We start from the raw sequence: 23,640 nt of genomic DNA on the forward strand, positions 1-23,640 counted from the left end.
CCGGCCTACAGGTCACATTTTTCAACCGATCTTCACGAGACTTCACCAAATGGTAGAGTTGGTCAAAAGCAAGAAGCCTATAGGTCAAAAGGTCAATAGGTCAAAAGGTCAACATAGGCCAAAGGTCACCAACTTGGCAAAATTTCTAAAATCCTCAATTTTCATCTGATTGACTTGAAATTTGAAGAGGACTTGCATATCTGGTCACTGAATTCAACCACCAAGTACGTTGAGGTCAACATTGGCCAAAAGGTCAACATAGGCCAAATTTCTAAAATCCTCAATTTTCATCCAATTGACTTTAAATTTGAAGAGGACTTGCATAATTGGTCACTGAATTCAACCACCAAGTATTTTTGAGGTCAACATAGGCCAAAAGGTCAACATAGGCCAAAAGGTCAACATAGGCTAAATTTCTAAAATCCTCAATTTTCATCCAATTGACTTGAGATTTGAAGAGGACTTGCATATCTGGTCACTGAATTCAACCACCAAGTATACTTGAGGTCAACATCGGCCAAAAGGTCAACATAGGCCACATTTCTAAAATCCTAAATTTTCATCTAATTGATGTGAAATTTGAAGAGGACTTGCATATCTGGTTACTGAATTCAACCACCAAGTATTTTTGAGGTCACCATAGGCCAAAAGGTCAACATAGGCCATCATGTATCATTGGAAAACTTTTGGGGGAGGGCGGATTTTGCAAGTATCGTGCTACGCATGACGTCTTCTTGTTTTATTCTTGAGGTGAAGATATTTTATTACTTGCAAAATCGAAGATTTTTCAAGTATATTGGTCGGTTGTTTTTGTGACTCTGTCTGTCTGTCTGTTTGTTTGTTTGTTTGTCACCGGCCTACAGGTCACAATTTTCAACCGATCTTCACCAAACTACCCCAAATGGTACAGTTGGTCAAAAGCCAGAAGCCTATTGTTTTTGGGGTCAATAGGTCAAAAGGTCAACATAGGCCAAAGGTCACCAAATTTGCTAAATTTCTAAAATCCCCAATTTTCATCCGATTGACTTGAAATTTGAAGACCACTTGCATATCTGATCATTGAATTCAACCACCAAGTATTTTTGAGGTCAACATAGGCCAAATGGTCAACATAGGCCAAATTTCTAAAATCCTCAATTTTTATCCAATTGACTTGAAATTTGAAGACCACTTGCATATCTGGTCATTGAATTCAACCACCAAGTATTCTTGAAGTCAAGTTAGGCCAAAAGGTCAACATAGGCCAAATTTCTAAAATCCTCAATTTTCATCCAATTGACTTTAAATTTGAAGAGGACTTGCATATCTGGTCACTGAATTCAACCACAAATTATATTTTTGGTGAACATAGGCCAAAAGCTCAACATAGGCCAAAAGGTCAACATAGGTCAAATTTCTAAAATCCTCATTTTTCATCCAATTGACTTGAAATTTGAAGAGGACTTGCATATCTGGTGACTGATTCAACCACCAAGTATATTTGAGGTCAACATAGGCCAAAAGGTCAACATAGGCCTCATCACATGCATTAACTTGTCAGGTGCATATTGTATGTTCGCATGTCAAGTGATAGGTCGCCACGGTCATCTCTGATTTGCATACAGGTCGGTGATTAAACCACGTGGATGTTCGCATGGATGTTGTTTAAAACCACGTGGATGTTTAAAACCGCCACGAGGAGTATATGTTATCGGTCCTTTCATCCATCTGTGAGAGGGAGGAGTGGGTCAAGGGGACTAAACAGAAGGGCATTAAAGCGAATTCAAACTTACAGGTGTAAACCCAAAAGAGCTCCATGAGTTCGGAAGGCAGGTATGCTACAAGGCAGGTATGCTACAAGGCCGTAAAGACCAATGAAAATTTGGTACAACGGACGAACGGGCCCCTTAGTATATTTAAATAAAGAAGTTTTTTTATTTAGTACCTCAGGTAAGGGCTGATAGGATGGCCTGGAGATGTGTACACGCACCTCGAACCTGTTCAATCCTGGGTTCGAATCCCGACAGAGCTATAGACTGTAATCAAGGTATTTCCCAGGTAGGGAGATGCATCAGTGTGTGCACCGTCCCTCGGATGGACGTTAAACTGGACATCCTGTCGACCCGTACGAGTTATTCCGTTGTTTTTTTCACGTTACCTGGTGTGTTTCCTGGAGTTGACGAAAGAAGATAAAGCTTTGGGGCCGGATAAACATCCGGGAGTGTTGAAGGAGATGGCAGGGCAGGTAACCATTATGTTAACATAATTATATAACGACGCCACGCCTGTCTGTGCTGCCAACATGAGCACGTGTCATTAATGTATTAAAGAGCTACCTTTGCTCGTACCACGTGATGATCGCCATTTAGATTGTTCAGAGCAACATCAGCCACGTCACTGATCCACCCAATCGGACTTCACCTGGTTGGAAGCATCCAGAATTTTTCAAACCTTCACGTCTTCCAGTGTGTGAATACTTTTTGTAAACATGAGATAATTCACTAAATCTGGATATTAAACGGTTCAAAGTTCGTGTCGCTTCTGGACCTTGTTGTATTCGGCATTCCACACGGGACTTTGTGTCATGTCCATCACCTGGACCTTGTTGTATTCGGCATTCCACACGGGACTTTGTGTCGTGTCCATCACCTGGACCTTGTTGTATTCGGCATTCCACACGGGACTTTGTGTCGTGTCCATCACCTGGACCTTGTTGTATTCGGCATTCCACACGGGACTTTGTGTCGTGTCCATCACCTGGACCTTGTTGTATTCGGCATTCCACACGGGACTTTGTGTCGTGTCCATCACCTGGACCTTGTTGTATTCGGCATTCCACACGGGACTTTGTGTCGTGTCCATCACCTGGACCTTGTTGTATTCGGCATTCCACACGGGACTTTGTGTCGTGTCCATCACCTGGACCTTGTTGTATTCGGCATTCCACACGGGACTTTGTGTCATGTCCATCATCTGGACCTTGTTGTATTCGGCATTCCACACGGGACTTTGTGTCATGTCCATCACCTGGACCTTGTTGTATTCGGCATTCCACACGGGACTTTGTGTCATGTCCATCACCTGGACCTTGTTGTATTCGGCATTCCACACGGGACTTTGTGTCGTGTCCATCACCTGGACCTTGTTGTATTCGGCATTCCACACGGGACTTTGTGTCATGTCCATCACCTGGACCTTGTTGTATTCGGCATTCCACACGGGACTTTGTGTCATGTCCATCACCTGGACCTTGTTGTATTCGGCATTCCACACGGGACTTTGTGTCATGTCCATCACCTGGACCTTGTTGTATTCGGCATTCCACACGGGACTTTGTGTCATGTCCATCACCTGGACCTTGTTGTATTCGGCATTCCACACGGGACTTTGTGTCGTGTCCATCACCTGGACCTTGTTGTATTCGGCATTCCACACGGGACTTTGTGTCATGTCCATCACCTGGACCTTGTTGTATTCGGCATTCCACACGGGACTTTGTGTCATGTCCATCACCTGGACCTTGTTGTATTCGGCATTCCACACGGGACTTTGTGTCATGTCCATCACCTGGACCTTGTTGTATTCGGCATTCCACACGGGACTTTGTGTCGTGTCCATCACCTGGACCTTGTTGTATTCGGCATTCCACACGGGACTTTGTGTCGTGTCCATCACCTGGACCTTGTTGTATTCGGCATTCCACACGGGACTTTGTGTCATGTCCATCACCTGGACCTTGTTGTATTCGGCATTCCACACGGGACTTTGTGTCGTGTCCATCACCTGGACCTTGTTGTATTCGGCATTCCACACGGGACTTTGTGTCGTGTCCATCACCTGGACCTTGTTGTATTCGGCATTCCACACGGGACTTTGTGTCATGTCCATCACCTGGACCTTGTTGTATTCGGCATTCCATACGGGACTTTGTGTCGTGTCCATCACCTGGACCTTGTTGTATTCGGCATTCCACACGGGACTTTGTGTCGTGTCCATCACCTGGACCTTGTTGTATTCGGCATTCCACACGGGACTTTGTGTCGTGTCCATCACCTGGACCTTGTTGTATTCGGCATTCCACACGGGACTTTGTGTCATGTCCATCACCTGGACCTTGTTGTATTCGGCATTCCACACGGGACTTTGTGTCGTGTCCATCACCTGGACCTTGTTGTATTCGGCATTCCACACGGGACTTTGTGTCATGTCCATCACCTGGACCTTGTTGTATTCGGCATTCCACACGGGACTTTGTGTCATGTCCATCACCTGGACCTTGTTGTATTCGGCATTCCACACGGGACTTTGTGTCATGTCCATCACCTGGACCTTGTTGTATTCGGCATTCCACACGGGACTTTGTGTCGTGTCCATCACCTGGACCTTGTTGTATTCGGCATTCCACACGGGACTTTGTGTCGTGTCCATCACCTGGACCTTGTTGTATTCGGCATTCCACACGGGACTTTGTGTCATGTCCATCACCTGGACCTTGTTGTATTCGGCATTCCACACGGGACTTTGTGTCATGTCCATCACCTGTATTGTTATAATATCATTCCCGAGACAAAATGTCCAACGCATTGACATATCGAGGTTTCGGGACAAGCTTCATCACCTCAATTATTTGGCCATGAAACGATTGAAAGCACAATAAGTCAACCGTTCGTGAAGTTTATTTTAACTGTTAACGAGTCAAGCTGCGCTTCGGATGGATGGAGGGGCCGAAGCGCAGAGTCCTGAGGAGATGTGAAATATCGGGTGATCGAGACGGGCGGGAAAATCTCCTCAACGCGATCTCTGAGGTACTGCGGTCTTCAGGCAACCAGCGCGCCATTATCCTCAAGGATGCCTCGTCTCACAGCTGAGTCAAGCTGCGCTTCGGATGGATGGAGGGGCCCGAAGCGCAGAGTCCTGAGGAGATGTGAAATATCGGGTGATCGAGACGGGCGGGAAAATCTCCTCAACGCGATCTCTGAGGTACTGCAGTCTTCAGGCAACCAGCGCGCCATTATCCTCAAGGATGCCTCGTCTCACAGCTGAGTCAAGCTGCGCTTCGGATGGGTGGAGGGGCCCGAACCGCAGAGTCCTGAGGAGATGTAAAATATCGGGTGATCGAGACGGGCGGGAAAATCTCCTCAACGCGATCTCTGAGGTACTGCAGTCTTCAGGCAACCAGCGCGCCATTATCCTCAAGGATGCCTCGTCTCACAGCTGAGTCAAGCTGCGCTTCGGATGGGTGGAGGGCCCGAAGCGCAGAGTCCTGAGGAGATGTGAAATATCGGGTGATCGAGACGGGCGGGAAAATCTCCTCAACGCGATCTCTGAGGTACTGCAGTCTTCACACAACCAGCGCGCCATTCCCCTCACGGCTGCCTATCCTATCCTATCAATTCAATTGCCTATCCTTTCAATTGACTTGAAATTTGAAGAGGACTTGCATAATTGGTCACTGAATTCAACCACCAAGTATATTTGAGGTCAACATAGGCCAAAAGATCAACATAGGCCAAATTTCTAAAGTCCTCAATTTTCATCCTGTTGACCCGAGCTTTGATCAAGATTGTAAATTTAAATCTTCATGAAATGGACAATTTGCTGTATCAATGGTAAACTTATGGGGGGGAGGGGGGGGGTGGGGGAAGGCGTATTTTGCAAGTATCGTGCTACGCATGACGTTTTCTTGTTTGTTTGTTTGTCACCGGCCTACAGGTCACAATTTTCAACCGATCTTCACCAAACTACACCAAATGGTAGACTTGGTCAAAAGCCAGCAGCCTATTGTTTTGGGGTCAATAGGTCAAAAGGTCAACATAGGCCAAAGGTCACCAAATTTGCTAAATTTCTAAAATCCTCAATTTTCATCCGATTGACTTGAAATTTGAAGAGGACTTGCATATCTGGTCACTGAATTCAACCACATATTATATTTTAGGTGAACATAGGCCAAAAGGTCAACATAGGTGAAAAGGTCAACATAGGCCAAATTTCTAAAATCCTCAATTTTCATCCAATTGACTTGAAATTTGAAGAGGACTTGCATATCTGGTCACTGAATTCAACCACCAAGTATTTTTGAGGTCAACATAGGCCAAAAGGTCCACACAGGCCAAATTTCTAAAATCCTCAATTTTCATCCAATTAACTTGAAATTTGAAGAGGATTTGCATATCTGGTCACTGAATTAAACCACAAATATATATTTTAGGTGAACATAGGCCAAAAGGTCAACACATGCCAAATTTCTAAAATCCTCAATTTTCATCCAATTAACTTGAAATTTGAAGAGGATTTGCATATCTGGTCACTGAATTCAACCACGTATTATATTTTAGGTAAACAAAGGCCAAAAGGTCAACATAGGCCAAATTTCTAAAATCACCAATGTTCATTTGATTGACTTTAACTTCTAAGAGGATTTATATACATGGTCACTGAATTCAACCACCATCTATTTTTGAGGTCAACATAGGCCAAAAGGTCAACATAGCCCAAATTTTTAATATCCTCAATTTTCATCCGATTAACTTGAAAATTGAACAGCATTTGCACATTGAGTCAATTAATAGGGAAACTTACTGGTTTTGAGGTAAAAAGGTCAAAGGTCAACTCAAGGTCAACCTTCCAAAATCATCATTTTTCATCTGAAAAATCGTCAATTTTCATCCTGTTGACCCGAGCTTTGATCAAGATTGTAAATTTTAATCTTCATGAAATGGACAATTTGCTGTATCAACGGAAAACTTTGGGGGGGGGGGGGGGGGGCGGATTTTGCAAGTATCGTGCTACGCATGACGTCTTCTTGTTTGTTTGTTTGTCACCGGCCTACAGGTCACAATTTTCAACCGATCTTCACGAAACGTCACCAAGTGGTAGAGTTGGTCAAAAGCAAGAATCCTATTGTTTTTGGGGCCAATAGGTAAAAGGGTCAACAGGTCAAAAGGTCAACATATGCCAAGGGTCACCAAATTTGCTAATTTTCTAAAATCCTCAATTTTCATGCGATTGACTTGAAATTTGAAGATCACTTGCATATCTGGTCACTGAATTCAACCACCAAGTATTTTTGAGGTCAACATAGGCCAAATGGTCAACATAGGCCAAATTTCGAAAATCCTCAATTTTCATCCAATTGACTTGAAATTTGAAGAGGACTTGCATATCTGGTCACTGAATTCAACCACCAAGTATATTTGAGGTCAACATCGGCCAAAAGGTCAACATAGGCCACATTTCTAAAATCCTCAATTTTCATCCAATTGACATGAAATTTGAAGATGACTTGCATATCTGGTCACTGAATTCAACCACGTATTATAATTTAGGTAAACGCAGGCCAAAAGGTCAACATAGGCCAAATTTCTAAAATCACCAATTTTCATTTGATTGACTTGAACTTCTAAGAGGATTTATATATATGGTCACTGAATTCAACCAGCATCTATTTTTGAGGTCAACATAGGCCAAAAGGTCAACATAGGCCAAATTTTTAATATCCTAAATTTTCATCCGATTGACTTGAAAATTGAACAGCATTTGCACATCGAGTCACTAAATAGGGAAACGAACTTTTTGAGGTCAAAAGGTCAAAGGTCAACTCAAGGTCAACCTTCCAAAATCATCATTTTTCATCTGAAAAATCGTCACTTTTCATCCTGTTGACCCGATCTTTGATCAAGATTGTAAATTTTAATCTTCATGAAATGGACAATTTGCTGTATCATTGGAAAACTTTTTTTGGGTGGGGTGGGGGGGGGGGGGAGGGCGGCGGATTTTGCAAGTATCGTGCTACGCATGACGTCTTCTTGTTACTTGCAAAATCTAAGATTTTGCAAGTATATTGGTGGGTTGTGTTTGTGATTCTGTCTGTCTGTCTGTTTGTTACTTGCAAAATCGAAGATTTTTCAAGTATATTGGTCGGTTTTGTTACCTTCGCAAAAGCGGAAGGTTATGTTTTGATCGCTGTGTATTTATTTGTATGTCTGTGTGTGTGTGTGTGTGTGTGTATGTTATTCGCATAACTCAAAAAGTATTCAACCGAATTGCATGAAATTTGGTGGGATGATTGGTTATTATACGGGACACATTTGATTAGATTTTGGGAGCAATCGGGTCAAAGGTCAAGGTCAAGGTCACGAAAAGGTCAAAATCGTATTTTTACCATAGCGCGGTCAATTTTTATCCAATTGGCATGCAACTAATGCCAAAATGTTCAGAATTCAATGCCCGATCTTGTGATATACGACATGACCCAGTGAAGACATTACCCTTGTTAGCGGTTGGGGGTCAAAGGTCAGGGGGGTCACGACCTTGCAAAATGTGCGTTTTTTGTCATAACTCGGTCAATTCTTATCCGATTTGCATGAAATCAGCACCAAACTGTTCACTGTTCTGTTCCCTACACTCCCATGCCAAGTACAGAACAGTAGCTGCGGCGAAGGTATGCGCTCTACCGAGTGCCCGTTCTAGTTTGTGACTCTGTTAGTTTGTCACCGGCCTACAGGTCACAATTTTCAACCGATCTTCACCAAACTTCACCAAGTGGTAGAGTTGGTCAAATGCCAGAAGCCTATTATTTTTGGGGTCAATAGGTCAAAAGGTCAACATAGGCCAAAGGTCACCAACTTTGCTAAATTTCTAAAATCCTCAATTTTCATCCGATTGACTTGAAATTTGAAGACCACTTGCATATCTGGTCATTGAATTCAACCACCAAGAATTTTTGAAGTCAACATTGGCCAAATGGTCAACATAGGCCAAATTTCTAAAATCCTCAATTTTCATCCAATTGACTTGAAATTTGAAGAGGACTTGCATATCTGGTCACTGAATTCAACCACAAACTATATTTGATGTCAACATAGGCCAAAAGGTCAACATAGGCCAAAAGGTCAACATAGGCCAAATGGTCAACATAGGCCAAATTTCTAAAATTCTCAATTTTCATCCGATTGACTTGAAATTTGAAGAGGACTTGCATATCTCGTCACTGAATTCAACCACCTAGTATATTTGAGGTCAACATCGGAAGGTCAACATAGGCCACATTTCTAAAATCCTAAATTTTCATCTAATTGATGTGAAATTTGAAGAGGACTTGCATATCTGGTTACTGAATTCAACCACCAAGTATTTTTGAGGTCACCATAGGCCAAAAGGTCAACATAGGCCATCATGTATCATTGGAAAACTTTTGGGGGAGGGTGGATTTTGCAAGTATCGTGCTACGCATGACGTTTTCTTGTTTGTTTGTTTGTCACCGGCCTACAGGTCACAATTTTCAACCGATCTTCACGAAACTTCACCAAATGGTAGAGTTGTTCAAATGCCAGAAGCCTATTTTTTGGGGGTCAACAGGTCAAAAGGTCAACATAGGCCAAAGGTCACCAACTTTGCTAAATTTCTAAAATCCTCAATTTTCATGTGATTGACTTGAAATTTGAAGACCACTTGCATATCTGGTCACTGAATTCAACCACCAAGTATTTTTGAGGTCAGCATTGGCCAAATGGTCAACATGGACCAAATTTCTAAAGTCCTCAATTTTCATCCAATTTACTTGATATTTGGAGAGGACTTGCATATCTGGTCACTGAATTCAACGACCAAGTATTTTTAGGTCAACATAGGCCAAAAGGTCAACATAGGCCAAATTTCTAAAATCCTCATTTTTCATCTTAAAAATCGTCACTTTTCATCCTGTTGACCCGAGCTTTGATCAAGATTGTAAATTTTTATCTTCATGAAATGGACAATTTGCTGTATCAATGGAAAACCTTTGGGGGGGGGGGGGTGGGGGGTGGGGGAGGGCGGATTTTGCAAGTATCGTGCTACGCATGACGTCTTCTTGTTTATTTATTGTTGAAAACGTTTTGTATCATTGTGTAAGATGATCACCTGGCGACCTTTTGGAAAGTTCACAGAATTGGCATGGAAACGTCCTGTTTACAAAATCTAAACATGTTAGATGTGCTGTTATTATATGTTTTATGCCTCGGTAGTCAAAGGTGCCATTCCATTGTGAGGCATTGTGTGTGTTTTCAGGTTTTCCGTCCGTGCATGCGTGTGTAGACTTTCTTTCACCGAGATAACTTGTGAACCACTGGAGAGATTTTGACCAAACGTGGTATACATATGTGCAATGATGCAAAGGTGAACCGATTCAGATTTGGATGAAACAGGACACAGGTCATGTGCCTTTTGGAAATCATTTACAGATTATAACTCGAGTTAGTCTCAGCATCTGATGTTTTCTCTCTTCTATTTATCTCTCTCTTCTCTTCTCTTCTCTTCTCTCTCTCTCTCGCTCTCTCTCTCTGTGTCTCTCTCTCACCCTCTCTCCCTCTCCCTCTCTCCCTCTCCCTCACTTACTCTCTCTCTCACTCCTCTCTCTCTCACTCCTCTCTCTCACTCCTCTCTCTCACTCCTCTCTCTCTCACTCCTCTCTCTCTCACTCCTCTCTCTCACTCCTCTCTCTCACTCCTCTCTCTCTCACTCCTCTCTCTCACTCCTCTCTCTCTCACTCCTCTCTCTCACTCCTCTCTCTCACTCCTCTCTCTCTCACTCCTCTCTCTCACTCCTCTCTCTCACCTCTCTCTCTCACCCTCTCTCCCTCACCCTCTCTCCCTCACTCCTCTCCCTCACTCCTCTCCCTCACTCCTCTCCCTCACTCCTCTCCCTCACTCCTCTCTCTCACTCCTCTCTCTCACTCCTCTCTCTCACTCCTCTCTCTCACTCCTCTCTCTCACTCCTCTCTCTCACTCCTCTTTCTCTCTCTCTCTCTCTCTCACTCCTCTCTCACTCCTCTCTCTCACTCCTCTTTCTCTCTCTCTCTCTCTCTCACTCCTCTCTCTCTCTCTCACTCCTCTCTCACTCCTCTCTCTCACTCCTCTCTCTCACTCCTCTCTCTCTCACCCTCTCTCTCTCACCCTCTCTCTCACCCTCTCTCTCTCACCCTCTCTCTCACCCTCTCTCTCTCTCTCCTCTCTCTCTCACTCCTCTCTCTCACTCCTGTCTCTCACTCCTGTCTCTCACTCCTCTCTCTCACTCCCCTCTCTCACTCCCCTCTCTCTTCCTCACTCCTCTCTCTCACTCCTCTCTCTCACTCCTCTCTCACCCTCTCTCCCTCACTCCTCTCTCACCCTCTCTCCCTCACTCCTCTCTCTGTCTCTCTCTCACTCCTCTCTCACCCTCTGTCCCCCACTCTCTCTCTCTCCCTCTCTCTCTCCCTCTCTCACTCCTCTCTCTCCCTCACTCTTACTCTCTCACTCTCTCTCTCCCTCTTTCTCTTCTCTCTCCCTCTCTCACTCCTCTCTCTCTCACTCCTCTCTCTCTCCCTCTCCCTCTCCCTCTCACTCCTGTCTCTCACTCCTCTCTCTCGCTCTCTCTCTCACTCCTCTCTCACTCCTCTCTCTCACTCTTCTCTCTCTCTCACTCCTCTTTCTCTCTCTCTCACTCCTGTCTCTCACTCCTGTCTCTCACTCCTCTCTCTCGCTCTCTCTCTCACTCCTCTCTCACTCCTCTCTCTCACTCCTCTCTCTCACTCCTCTCTCTCACTCCTATCTCTCTCTCTCACTCCTCTCTCTCACTCCTCTCTCTCACTCCTCTCTCACTCCTCTCTCTCTCTCTCACTCCTCTCTCACTCCTCTCTCTCACTCCTCTCTCTCACTCCTCTCTCTCACTCCTCTCTCACTCCTCTCTCTCTCACCCTGTCTCTCTCACCCTCTCTCTCTCACCCTCTCTCTCTCACTCCTCTCTCTCTCACTCCTCTCTCTCACTCCTGTCTCTCACTCCTGTCTCTCACTCCTCTCTCTCACACCCCTCTCTCACTCCCCTCTCTCTTCCTCACTCCTCTCTCTCACTCCTCTCTCTCACTCCTCTCTCACCCTCTCTCCCTCTCTCCCTCACTCCTCTCTCACCCTCTCTCCCTCACTCCTCTCTCTGTCTCTCTCTCACTCCTCTCTCACCCTCTGTCCCCCACTCTCTCTCTCTCCCTCTCTCTCTCCCTCTCTCACTCCTCTCTCTCCCTCACTCTTACTCTCTCACTCTCTCCCTCTTTCTCTTCTCTCTCCCTCTCTCACTCCTCTCTCTCTCCCTCTCTCTCTCCCTCTCACTCCTCTCTCTCACTCCTCTCTCTCTCTCTCCTCTCTCTCACCCCTGTCTCTCACTCCTCTCTCTCGCTCTCTCTCTCACTCCTCTCTCACTCCTCTCTCTCACTCCTCTCTCGCTCACTCTTTCTCTCTCTCTCTCGCTCTCACTCCTCTCTCTCACTTCTCTCTCTCACTCCTCTCTCTCACTCCTCTCTCGCTCACTCCTCTTTCTCTCTCTCTCTCGCTCTCTCTCTCACTCCTCTCTCTCGCTCTCTCTCTCACTCCTCTCTCTTTCTCATTCATGTAACCTTTACTTTTTCATGTAACCTTTAATTGAGATCAATCGTAACAATGTTGACATCTCTCGTTTTCTTTTTCCTCTTTTTGACTTTTTGCAGCGCTGGGAGAGGAATTGTAGGAAAATCCACCACGGACGAAGGTGCATCAATGGACACATTTGCATCACGTTGCAGTTTCTAGTCGTTTATTTACTCACTTTGCATCTTTGTACGCAGAAGTGTCCCTTCAAACAACAAATACAACCCGAGTGAATTTTCCGGATTTATTTTAAGTTACTTCTGCTGCTGCCATTAATTTATTCATTTTAAATCCAAATATTGACGCTTGTGGAAGACCAGGACGACGAGGGTGAAAGAGGCAAAGGTGTGACGGCGGCACGACGACAAACGGACGTGTCGGAGCACAGGGATAGGAATCGTGGGGAAAGGTTTCCGACGGCATGCCGGGGAATGGTCCACGATATATCGCACGAGGAATCCTGTGCCCTCGATACCGATGAACGATTATTTAATTAATTTAACCCATCCATTATTCATGATTTATATTTGTATGAAAATGTTACACTTTATATTACCTCTTTATAGTTGGACCTTTACATAGTGTCGACCTCCGATCTTTGCCGGCATTATGTGGGTGAGCAGGTGCGCTCCGTCCACCTAGGCAAGGCGTTCGACCAGTAACCTCGTTAATCATCGGTCACAAACTGACGTCTTGATTTTGTTAACATCCACTTTTCTCACCAAGGATGGAAAAATTAGATACAAAGCGAAAAAGAGAATGATTTGTTCCAGTAACTCTGAGTTTCTGAAACTCCGTCAGTGTTTTCCTCCAATGCAGACGTTGGATTTGTGAAATGACAGCGGAGGGCGAAGTGAGCACGCCGGCTTAAAGATGGCAGAGAATGTCTGGTTATCTGAATTGGTAAACGAGTAAGACGGACACGAAGGAGATTGAACCACAAACGGCGCACAAAATGGTGGAGATCTTTGGAAAATGTAGATTTGGAGTTTTGATAGCGAGTGGTTTTGTGGACGCATCCTCGTGTATTATGGGCCGCAAATTGACTTGTAGGCCTCGTTCCCTACTTTGGTAAACATGATCTTTTATCGTGTCTTATGGACCCACCTTGTACCTTAACACACAGCAAATGATGGTGAATACCTCATTGAAGCACACAACCTAGCAATTCAAACGAACATCTTTTGGTTTCAATTTGTACTTGTTCTGTTTGTTTGCACGATTGTTGTTCCCATCTGAGCACTATCTCATGATGTAGGGAGGGATCCTGTACCTGTCCATGTGATACAGGGATCCCGTTTACTGTGTTAATGTGAGGCAGGGATCCTGTATACTGTGTTAATGTGAGGCAGGGATCCCGTTTACTGTGTTAATGTGAGGCAGGGATCCTGTATACTGTGTTAATGTGAGGCAGGGATCCTGTATACTGTGTTAATGTGAGGCAGGGATCCTGTATACCGTGTTAATGTGAGGCAGGGATCCTGTATACTGTGTTAATGTGAGGCAGGGATCCTGTATACCGTGTTAATGTGAGGCAGGGATCCTGTATACTGTGTTAATGTGAGGCAGGGATCCTGTATACTGTGTTAATGTGAGGCAGGGATCCCGTTTACTGTGTTAATGTGAGGCAGGGATCCTGTATACTGTGTTAATGTGAGGCAGGGATCCTGTATACTGTGTTAATGTGAGGCAGGGATCCTGTATACCGTGTTAATGTGAGGCAGGGATCCTGTATACTGTGTTAATGTGAGGCAGGGATCCTGTATAAACCCTGTCCATGTAATACAGGGATCCTGTATAAACCCTGTCCATGTGATACAGGGATCCTGTGTACTGTGTTAATGTGAGGCAGGGATCCTGTATACCGTGTTAATGTGAGGCAGGGATCCTGTATACCGTGTTAATGTGAGGCAGGGATCCTGTATACCGTGTTAATGTGATACAGGGATCCCGTTTGCTGTGTTAATGTGAGGCAGGGATCCTGTATACTGTGTTAATGTGAGGCAGGGATCCTGTATACCATGTTAATGTGAGGCAGGGATCCTGTATACCATGTTAATGTGAGGCAGGGATCCTGTATACTGTGTTAATGTGAGGCAGGGATCCTGTATACCATGTTAATGTGAGGCAGGGATCCTGTATACAGTGTTAATGTGAGGCAGGGATCCTGTATAAACCCTGTCCATGTGATACATTGATCCTGTATACTGTGTTAATGTGAGGCAGGGATCCTGTATACTGTGTTAATGTGAGGCAGGGATCCCATTTACTGTGTTAATGTGACGCAGGGATCCTGTATACCGTGTTAATGTGAGGCAGGGATCCTGTATACCGTGTTAATGTGAGGCAGGGATCCTGTATACTGTGTTAATGTGAGGCAGGGATCCTGTATACCGTGTTAATGTGAGGCAGGGATCCTGTATACTGTGTTAATGTGAGGCAGGCATCCTGCATAAACCCTGTCCATGTGATACAGGGATCCTGTATACTGTGTTAATGTGAGGCAGGGATCCTGTATACCGTGTTAATGTGAGGCAGGGATCCTGTATACCTTGTTAATGTGATACAGGGTTCCCGTTTACTGTGTTAATGTGAGGCAGGGATCCTGTATACTGTGTTAATGTGAGGCAGGGATCCTGTATACCGTGTTAATGTGAGGCAGGGATCCTGTATACTGTGTTAATGTGAGGCAGGGATCCTGTATACCGTGCTAATGTGAGGCAGGGATCCTGTATACTGTGTTAATGTGAGGCAGGGATCCTGTATACCATGTTAATGTGAGGCAGGGATCCTGTATACCATGTTAATGTGAGGCAGGGATCCTGTATACCATGTTAATGTGAGGCAGGGATCCTGTATACCATGTTAATGTGAGGCAAGGATCCTGTATACCGTGCTAATGTGAGGCAGGGATCCCGTATGCCGTGTTAATGTGAGGCAAGGATCCTGTATACCGTGTTAATGTGAGGCAGGGATCCTGTATACCATGTTAATGTGAGGCAGGGATCCTGTATACCATGTTAATGTGAGGCAAGGATCCTGTATACCGTGTTAATGTGAGGCAAGGATCCTGTATACCGTGTTAATGTGAGGCAGGGATCCTGTATACCATGTTAATGTGAGGCAGGGATCCTGTATACTGTGTTAATGTGAGGCAGGGATCCTGTATACCGTGTTAATGTGAGGCAGGGATCCTGTATATGTACTATACAGTCATGGCCAAAAATATTGGCACCCTTGCACTTAAAAAAAAAAAAATGCACCATTCCTTCCAGAAAATTGTTGAAATAAAAAATCTACAAGACAATCACACACGGATCCTCACAAGACAATCACACACAGATCCTCAAGACAATCACACACGGATCCTCACAAGACAATTACACACGGATCCTCACAAGACAATTACACACGGATCCTCACAAGACAATTACACACGGATCCTCACAAGACAATTACACACGGATCCTCACAAAACAATTACACACGGATCCTCACAAGACAATTACACACGGATCCTCACAAGACAATCATATACGGATCCTCACAAAACAATCACACACAGATCCTCACAAGACAATCATATACGGATCCTCACAAAACAATCACACACAGATCCTCACAAGACAATCACACACGGATCCTCACAAGACAATTACACACGGATCCTCACAAGACAATTACACACGGATCCTCACAAGACAATTACACACGGATCCTCACAAGACAATTACACACGGATCCTCACAAAACAATTACACACGGATCCTCACAAGACAATTACACACGGATCCTCACAAGACAATCATATACGGATCCTCACAAAACAATCACACACAGATCCTCACAAGACAATCATATACGGATCCTCACAAAACAATCACACACAGATCCTCACAAGACAATCACACACCGATCCTCACAAGACAGTCACACACAGATCCTCACAAGACAATCATACACAGATCCTCACAAGACAATCACACACGGATCCTCACAAGACAATCGTATACGGATCCTCACAAGACAATCATACACAGATCCTCACAAGACAATTACACACAGATCCTCACAAGACAATCACACACGGATCCTCACAAGACAATTACACACAGATCCTCACAAGACAATCACACACGGATCCTCACAAGACAATTACACACAGAACCTCACAAGACAATCACACACAGATCCTCAAGACAATCACACACGGATCCTCACAAGACAATTACACACGTATCCTCACAAGACAATCACACACGGATCCTCACAAGACAATCATACACAGATCCTCACAAGACAATCACACACAGATCCTCACAAGACAATCACACACGGATCCTCACAAAACAATCATATACGGATCCTCACAAGACAATCATACATAGATCCTCTCAAGACAATCACACACGGATCCTCACAAGATAATCACACTCAGATCCTCACAAGACAATCGTACACGGATCCTCACAAGACAATCACACACGGATCCTCACAAGATAATCACACTCAGATCCTCACAAGACAATCGTACACGGATCCTCACAAGACAATCGTACACGGATCCTCTCAAGACAATCGCACACGGATCCTCACAAGATAATCACACTCAGATCCTCACAAGACAATCATACACAGATCCTCACAAGACAATCATACACAGATCCTCACAAGACAATCGTACACAGATCCTCACAAGACAATCGTACACGGATCCTCACAAGACAATCATACACAGATCATCACAAGACAATCATACACAGATCATCACAAGACAATCATACACAGATCCTCACAAGACAGTCACACATGGATCCTCACAAGACAATCATACACAAATCCTCACATCTTTTAATGTGCAGAGTCCCAGAGCAAAACTACGCTTGATGAGAGAGGTACAAAAACAGGAGGGCACAGCGGAATACACGGATGTCAGATGTGTCTTTTGGATCGTCTTTAGCCTTGAAGAAGGGTTCATGCCCAAAACCATTTCACCTTTTCTCTCTCAGTGGTTATGTACAAATACATTAGTGGACTTCCTTTGACACAAATTTCATGTACATGAGTACAAGATGTACAAAACACATGACACATGAAATTTGAACCTGGGTTTCGCACAGGAGTATGATGGGAACTCCAACATGCCAATGTTTCTTTATATATTATAATAAAAGGCAGTGTCCGTCTGTCCATCCGTCCATCCATCTGTCTGTCCGTTTGTCTCCTCTATAACTCCAAAACCATGAAACCTAGCCACCTCAAACTTTGCATGGATACACCTGGACCTCCAACAGATTGCAAGGATGAAAACTGGGTGTTTGGTTGTGTTATAATATCCTTTTTGAGGATTATTAACGAGGTGCTCATAAGAAAGACAAAAAAACCCCGATGTGGTGGTGTACCAATATGGCGGCCCGCCATCTTGGTCAGTCCACTGCACCTCACTGGGTTCTTAAGCCGCCATTTTGTTTCAGCCTACTCAAACGTTCCTTGCCTTGGAAATACGATTGATTATCATTATATAATTGAAGCATATCATCCAAATCTGGATTCGGATATGAGGATTGGATGCTGTCGACTAAAGAATGTCCAAATCTGGAGTGAAATCTGACAAAATTTACCATGTCTTGCGATTTTATAACTAAGTGTATATATGCATTTATTTAAGCGAGGCTGGGATTCTCGTTCTGGTGTTAGTTTTTATTTATTTAACTTTGTCAGGTAAAACATCTCCCTATATACGAGATTGGTGCCGGTGATAGATAAACGCATCTCGTTATACGAGATCGGTGCCAGTGATAGATATACGGTGGTGTATATATAGATTCGGCGTGTGAGAAAACGGTGTGAGAAAACGATCCCGTAAACTGTGTCGATCGCCGAAATGGACATGTTGATGGATGGTTGGTTGATGTAATGCTTGATGAAATGGATGGTTGGTTGATGTAATGCTTGACGAAATGGATGGTTGGTTGATGTAATGCTTGACGAAATGGATGGTTGCCGATGCGGCGTTGTTGGTTCGGTTAAGATATTTTTTTTTTTTTTTTTTTACTTTGTCAGGTAAAACGCATCTCACTTTCGAGATCGGTGCAGGTGATAAATATACGCATCTCGCTAAACCGTATACGAGATCGGTGCCGGTGTGTGTTACTGTGTGTGTGTGTTACTGTGTGTGTGTGTTACTGTGTGTGTGTGTGTTACTGTGTGTTACTGTGTTTGTGTGTTACTGTGTTTGTGTGTTACTGTGTTTGTGTGTTACTGTGTTTGTGTGTTACTGTGTTTGTGTGTTACTGTGTTTGTGTGTTACTGTGTTTGTGTGTTACTGTGTTTGTGTGTTACTGTGTGTGTGTGTTACTGTGTGTGTGTGTTACTGTGTTTGTGTGTTACTGTGTTTGTGTGTTACTGTGTTTTTTTGTTTTTTTTTTGTTTTTTTTGTATACTGAATCGAGGCTCGTGAAAGAGCTAACATTTATTTCACAAACAAATCAACCAGACAAACAAAATATACAAAAAGAGGGAGCGGAAGACAAGATGGGGAGAGAAGGGGAAGCACACAACCACAACATTTGAGAGCAGGGAGAAGTGTGGGAGGGAGAGGGCTTGGGGGCAGGAGGCATGGGAAGGGAGGGGGGGGGGGGGGGTGGGAGAAGTATAAAACACAAGGGGACCGAAATTAGCGGGGGTAGAAAAGATCAAGGTTTTGGATGGGGGAGGATAAGAGATGGTGGTGAACAGCTGTTTTAAAGACCTGGAGGGAGGAGTGGGATTGAAGAGAGTGAGGGAGTTTGTTCCAGAGGCGGGAGAAAAGAGGAATGAAGGAGTGAAGGTGAGCAGAAAGTCTTGATTTTGGCAGTTTAACCATAAGAGGGTTGCAGGCAGATCTTGTGCGACCTGTAGGAATATTTGGGGGACAGAGCCCAGAGAGGGCTGGGGGGGGGGCAAGGCCAGAGAGGAGTCGGTAGAAGACGGAAAGACCACCAACCTGCCTGCGGTGAGTGAGTGAAAGGCCCTTGGAGTTAGCTTCATCGCGGGAGATTCCAATGATTCTGAATGCTTTGGTTTCAACAGCGTGAAGCCGAGCCAGGTGTGAGGCAGGAGCACCAGACCAGAGGGGAGAGCAGTATTCCATAGAGCTGCGGATGAAAGCCTTGTAAGTGGTGAGGAGCTCAGGTGTACCACGGAAGGACTTCGCACGACGGAGGATGCCCAGTCGGCGACTGGCTTTGGAGGCCAGATTTGAAATGTGGTTTTCCCAGGAAAGATCATGGCAGATAGTGAGACCCAAAAGCTTGAGTGACAGAACTTCTTGGAGAGAATTATTCAGAAAGTGGATGGGAGGGTTGTCCAGTCGGTGTTTTCGGAGAGACATTGTAAGAGTGTGAGATTTTTCAGGATTGAAAGACGTGTTCCACTTGTTTGCCCAGTCTGTGATTTTGTGCAGGTCTGCAGAGAGTGAGGAGGCTGCAGACTGCCGATCTGAGGGATGAGGAATGGAGCGACAGAGAGTAGAGTCGTCAGCAAAGAGATAGAGAGGATTTTCAAGAGAGTCAGAGAGATCATTGATGAAGACCAGAAAAAGCACAGGGCCCAGAACACTACCTTGGGGAACTCCAGCCTGAACAGGAAGAGGAGATGAGAGAAACCCATTGAGGGCCACACGTTGACTACGACCAGTGTGTGGTCGTTTGACGTGTGTTTGACCTGTGGTTGACCCTGTGTTTGTGTGTTACTGTGTTTGTGTGATTGTGTTACTATGTGCGTGTGTGTGTGTGTGTGTGTGTGTGTGTTACTATGTGTGTGTGTTACTATGTGTGTGTGTTACTATGTGTGTGTGTTACTATGTGTGTGTGTTACTATGTGTGTGTGTTACTATGTGTGTGTGTTACTATGTGTTTGTGTTACTATGTGTGTGTGTGTGTGTTACTTTGTGTGTGTGTTACTATGTGTGTGTGTTACTATGTGTGTGTGTTACTATGTGTGTGTGTGTTAGTGTGTGTGTGTTACTGTGTGTGTGTGTGTTACTATGTGTGTGTGTGTTACTATGTGTGTGTGTGTGTGTGTGTTACTGTGTGTGTGTGTGTTACTGTGTGTGTGTGTTACTGTGTGTGTGTGTGTGTTACTGTGTGTGTGTGTGTGTGTGTTAATGTGTGTGTGTGTGTTACTGTTTGTGTGTGTTACTGTTTGTGTGTGTTACTGTTTGTGTGTGTTACTGTTTGTGTGTGGTACTGTGTTTGTGTGTTACTGTGTTTGTGTGTTACTGTGTTTGTGTGTTACTGTGTTTGTGTGTTACTGTGTTACTCTGTTTGTGTGTTACTGTGTGTGTGTTTGTGTTTGTGTGTGTTACTGTGTGTGTTACTGTGTGTGTGTGTGTGTGTGTGTGTGTGTGTGTGTGTGTGTGTGTGTGTGTTGCTATGTGCGTTTGTGTAACTGTGTGTGTTACTGAAACTGGACGAAACAGAACGAAACTGTCAGCTGAAGGAGCAAAAGAACGTCATTGTCCTCCACGAATGGTTTATTAAATTGCAGAAGCACGGCCTGTACTTCGTAAGCAGTTTGTGAGTGTAACTTCCATGGGATTGGGTGTCACTCCACTGCGTCAGAGTCCACTGTACCTGCGATCTATTTATAAAATTCGCTCTAGATGATGGACACAGATTGCGTACATCATATTCCCATCAGGAAGCGATTCATTGTTACTCGGCAATGATGGTAATTTTGCTCGTAAATAATAATCTATGGTAGAATCCCTCCCCATCCTGACCTTGACACATGGGGGTCCACCCCCAACTCTCCCCCCCCCCCCCCGCCTCCTTCCACCCCACCCCATCTTCTCCAGACAGTTTTGATAACTCCTTTATGTTATACAAACATACCTTCACTCTTGTCTCATCATTCTGTGCAAATGCATGTGCTGCAGGTCGGGGAGGGGGGAGGGGGGGCGGCAAGCGGTGTGCCAGCTGCTGCTCCCTCTGGCGCTGACGGGCACCAGCGCCCTTGGCCGGCTGTGGGGCACACTGGAGGACCATGTTTACGCGCAAGATCAAGCTAAAGAGCCTCAACGATCATATCACGTGTCCGTTATGTCACGGGTATCTGATCGACGCCACAACAGTCACCGAGTGCCTACACACCTGTGGGTACCTTGTCGCACCCTTTCCCGCATTGCTTTGGCTTTTATATGGTCATGCATGAGTTACTGGCTTGTAGCACAAATTGATTAATCCGCGTGCGCGCGCGCGTGTGTGTGTGTGTGTGTGTGTGTGTGTGTGTGTGTTTTTGCATGCAAGAGGGTCGCAGGATGGCATGTGCAATAATATAATAACTTTCAGGGCATGTTGAGCTTGCATTTTGACAAACTTGCGCTTGGCTTTGGCCTGCAGATAGACTTTGCACGGTTGTAGCCAATAATGCGAGCAGGTTATCCTGCTGTGTATGCCATCGGGGTTACTTTCCATCAACAGGATTCTGCAGATCGGTAAACTTGACTTTTGTAAATGATGTTCTTTTGGTTTTTCATTCGGGCAGAATGTTGAGACCCATTTGTCTTTCCAGTCTGCAAGAGCTGTTTAGTCAAGTATTTGGAGGAACACAACACCTGTCCCACCTGCAAGATCGTCATCCACCAGAGCCACCCTACGCAGTATATTGGGCAAGTGTGATCCTCTTACTTCAGCCACTTTGTCATAACTATTCCATATGAAACACTCAAGTTTGGGAACATTTGCTCATTGAATCTTGGCAAAATCTTTGACCCCAACTACTCCTCCACTGGTGGCTCCGTGCATCTTCCATCCCTTCCCTCTTTCTTCCCTCTTTCTTCCCTCTTTCTTCCCTCTTTCTTCCCTCTTTCTTCCCTCTTTCTTCCCTCTTTCTTCCCTCTTTCTTACCTCTTTCTTACCTCTTTCTTCCCTCTTTCTTCCCTCTTCTCCCGATGTCCATTTTGAGTCCTGCCTCCCTCTCTTGTCTCCCCCTTTTCTTTAATTTTATCAATTAGTTCCACCCCCCTAAGATCTCCCAACTTAGCTTATGTAATTTATAAATTTCCCCTTGTAACTGTAATTGTCTGTAACCAAAGACATTTTACTCCACGACCCCCCCAAATCCTCCCTGACTTGATGTGCATTTGTGTTTCACTTTGATCTGTTGTTGATGTGTCGACCTGCGTAGGTCACACACTCCCTTATTGCTTCACTCACCGTTATGAATGCCTGCATGGTAGAAAGTTCTCTCCTCCATTATCTCTCATGCTGCATATTGATTGACTGTAGCGTCGAGTTAAATGAACAGTGACTTGTCTGTAACTGGCCTGAAAAACGAGGCCGCGAGCACTGTCGTGCTTCTGTGATGGATTGCGATGCCAAACTGCTTTCCTGTTTTGGGGGGTTTGTTTGTCAGCTTAAACTTTTGTTGTTTGTCGCTTGCAGCAAAAACTTTCCTTTTATCGTTTGATTTTTATCATGCGGTCAACTTTCACCATTTTTGAGGGTCACATAATTCCAATAGCAAATAATTGAAACTTGCAAAAAATATTTACTTATTTTAAATTTTAGATTAATTGTTCATCTGATCATTTGATTGTTAATGTGGACATCTGTCTGGCCATTCTCAGAGAGCCTCCTCAGTGTCGACAACTCTGGCATTTCACTCAGGCCGATTAGCACGGTCTTCAAGCAGCCATCAATCATCTGGACTAGTCTCCCATCTCTACTGCCTCTGACATCAATTCTTCCTGGGAATTCTTCCAAAGAAAACTGCTCTCTCTCATGCACAGATTTATCCCATCTTGTCTTCAGTTGTCTTACCCTTCCTCCTGTCCATGGTACACAGAATCTTGTGGTGAGGCAGTTGCCCTGAAACAACTTGCCTTCGCCTCCTGGAAGGCAAATCCAACTGAAGGTAATCTCAGTTCCTTTCACAAAGCTCGGAACAAGTGTGTGTCTACCCTCAGGATAGCCAAGAAACAATATCTCTCTACTCTCAAACCTGAACTCTCAAACCTGTCTCCCTCCTCCAAAATCCTGTTGGTGTCTGGTCATATCCGTTTCTGGTCAAATCTGTTTCTGGTGTTTGTTTCCCCTCCATCCCCTCCCTTACCTCAAATGGCTACACAGCTGACTTCGCACGTGAAAAAGCAGAATGCCTCAACTCTGTGTTTGCTTCCAAATATTGTGTGCTAAACCCATCTCTCTCTGTACCCACCGTACCCAGTCGTACCCAGCTGCTCCTGGACACTGTGTCCTTCTCTCCCGAC

General features: G+C 44.7%; 1 protein-coding gene across 6 annotated transcripts in view; it reads left to right on the top strand.

Moving 5' to 3' along the window:
* Nucleotides 1-23,640, top strand: part of PCGF3 (polycomb group ring finger 3) — a 166,688-nt gene that overhangs the window by 49,470 nt on the left and 93,578 nt on the right. For 5 of the 6 annotated variants that reach the window (XM_078772545.1, XM_068105719.2, XM_068105718.2 and 2 more), the window contains exons 2-3: nucleotides 21,307-21,522; nucleotides 21,942-22,038. In XM_078772545.1, coding sequence (XP_078628671.1) covers nucleotides 21,414-21,522; nucleotides 21,942-22,038 — 206 coding nt within the window. In that variant the 5' untranslated portion in view covers nucleotides 21,307-21,413. Of the gene's footprint in view, nucleotides 1-12,466; nucleotides 12,508-21,306; nucleotides 21,523-21,941; nucleotides 22,039-23,640 lie in introns of all 6 variants that reach the window. The other variant, XM_078772546.1, reaches the window with a different exon arrangement.

Source organism: Myxine glutinosa, chromosome 2 (genome assembly GCF_964187855.1).
Source record: "Myxine glutinosa chromosome 2, kmMyxGlut1.1, whole genome shotgun sequence".
NCBI lineage: Eukaryota > Metazoa > Chordata > Myxini > Myxiniformes > Myxinidae > Myxine > Myxine glutinosa.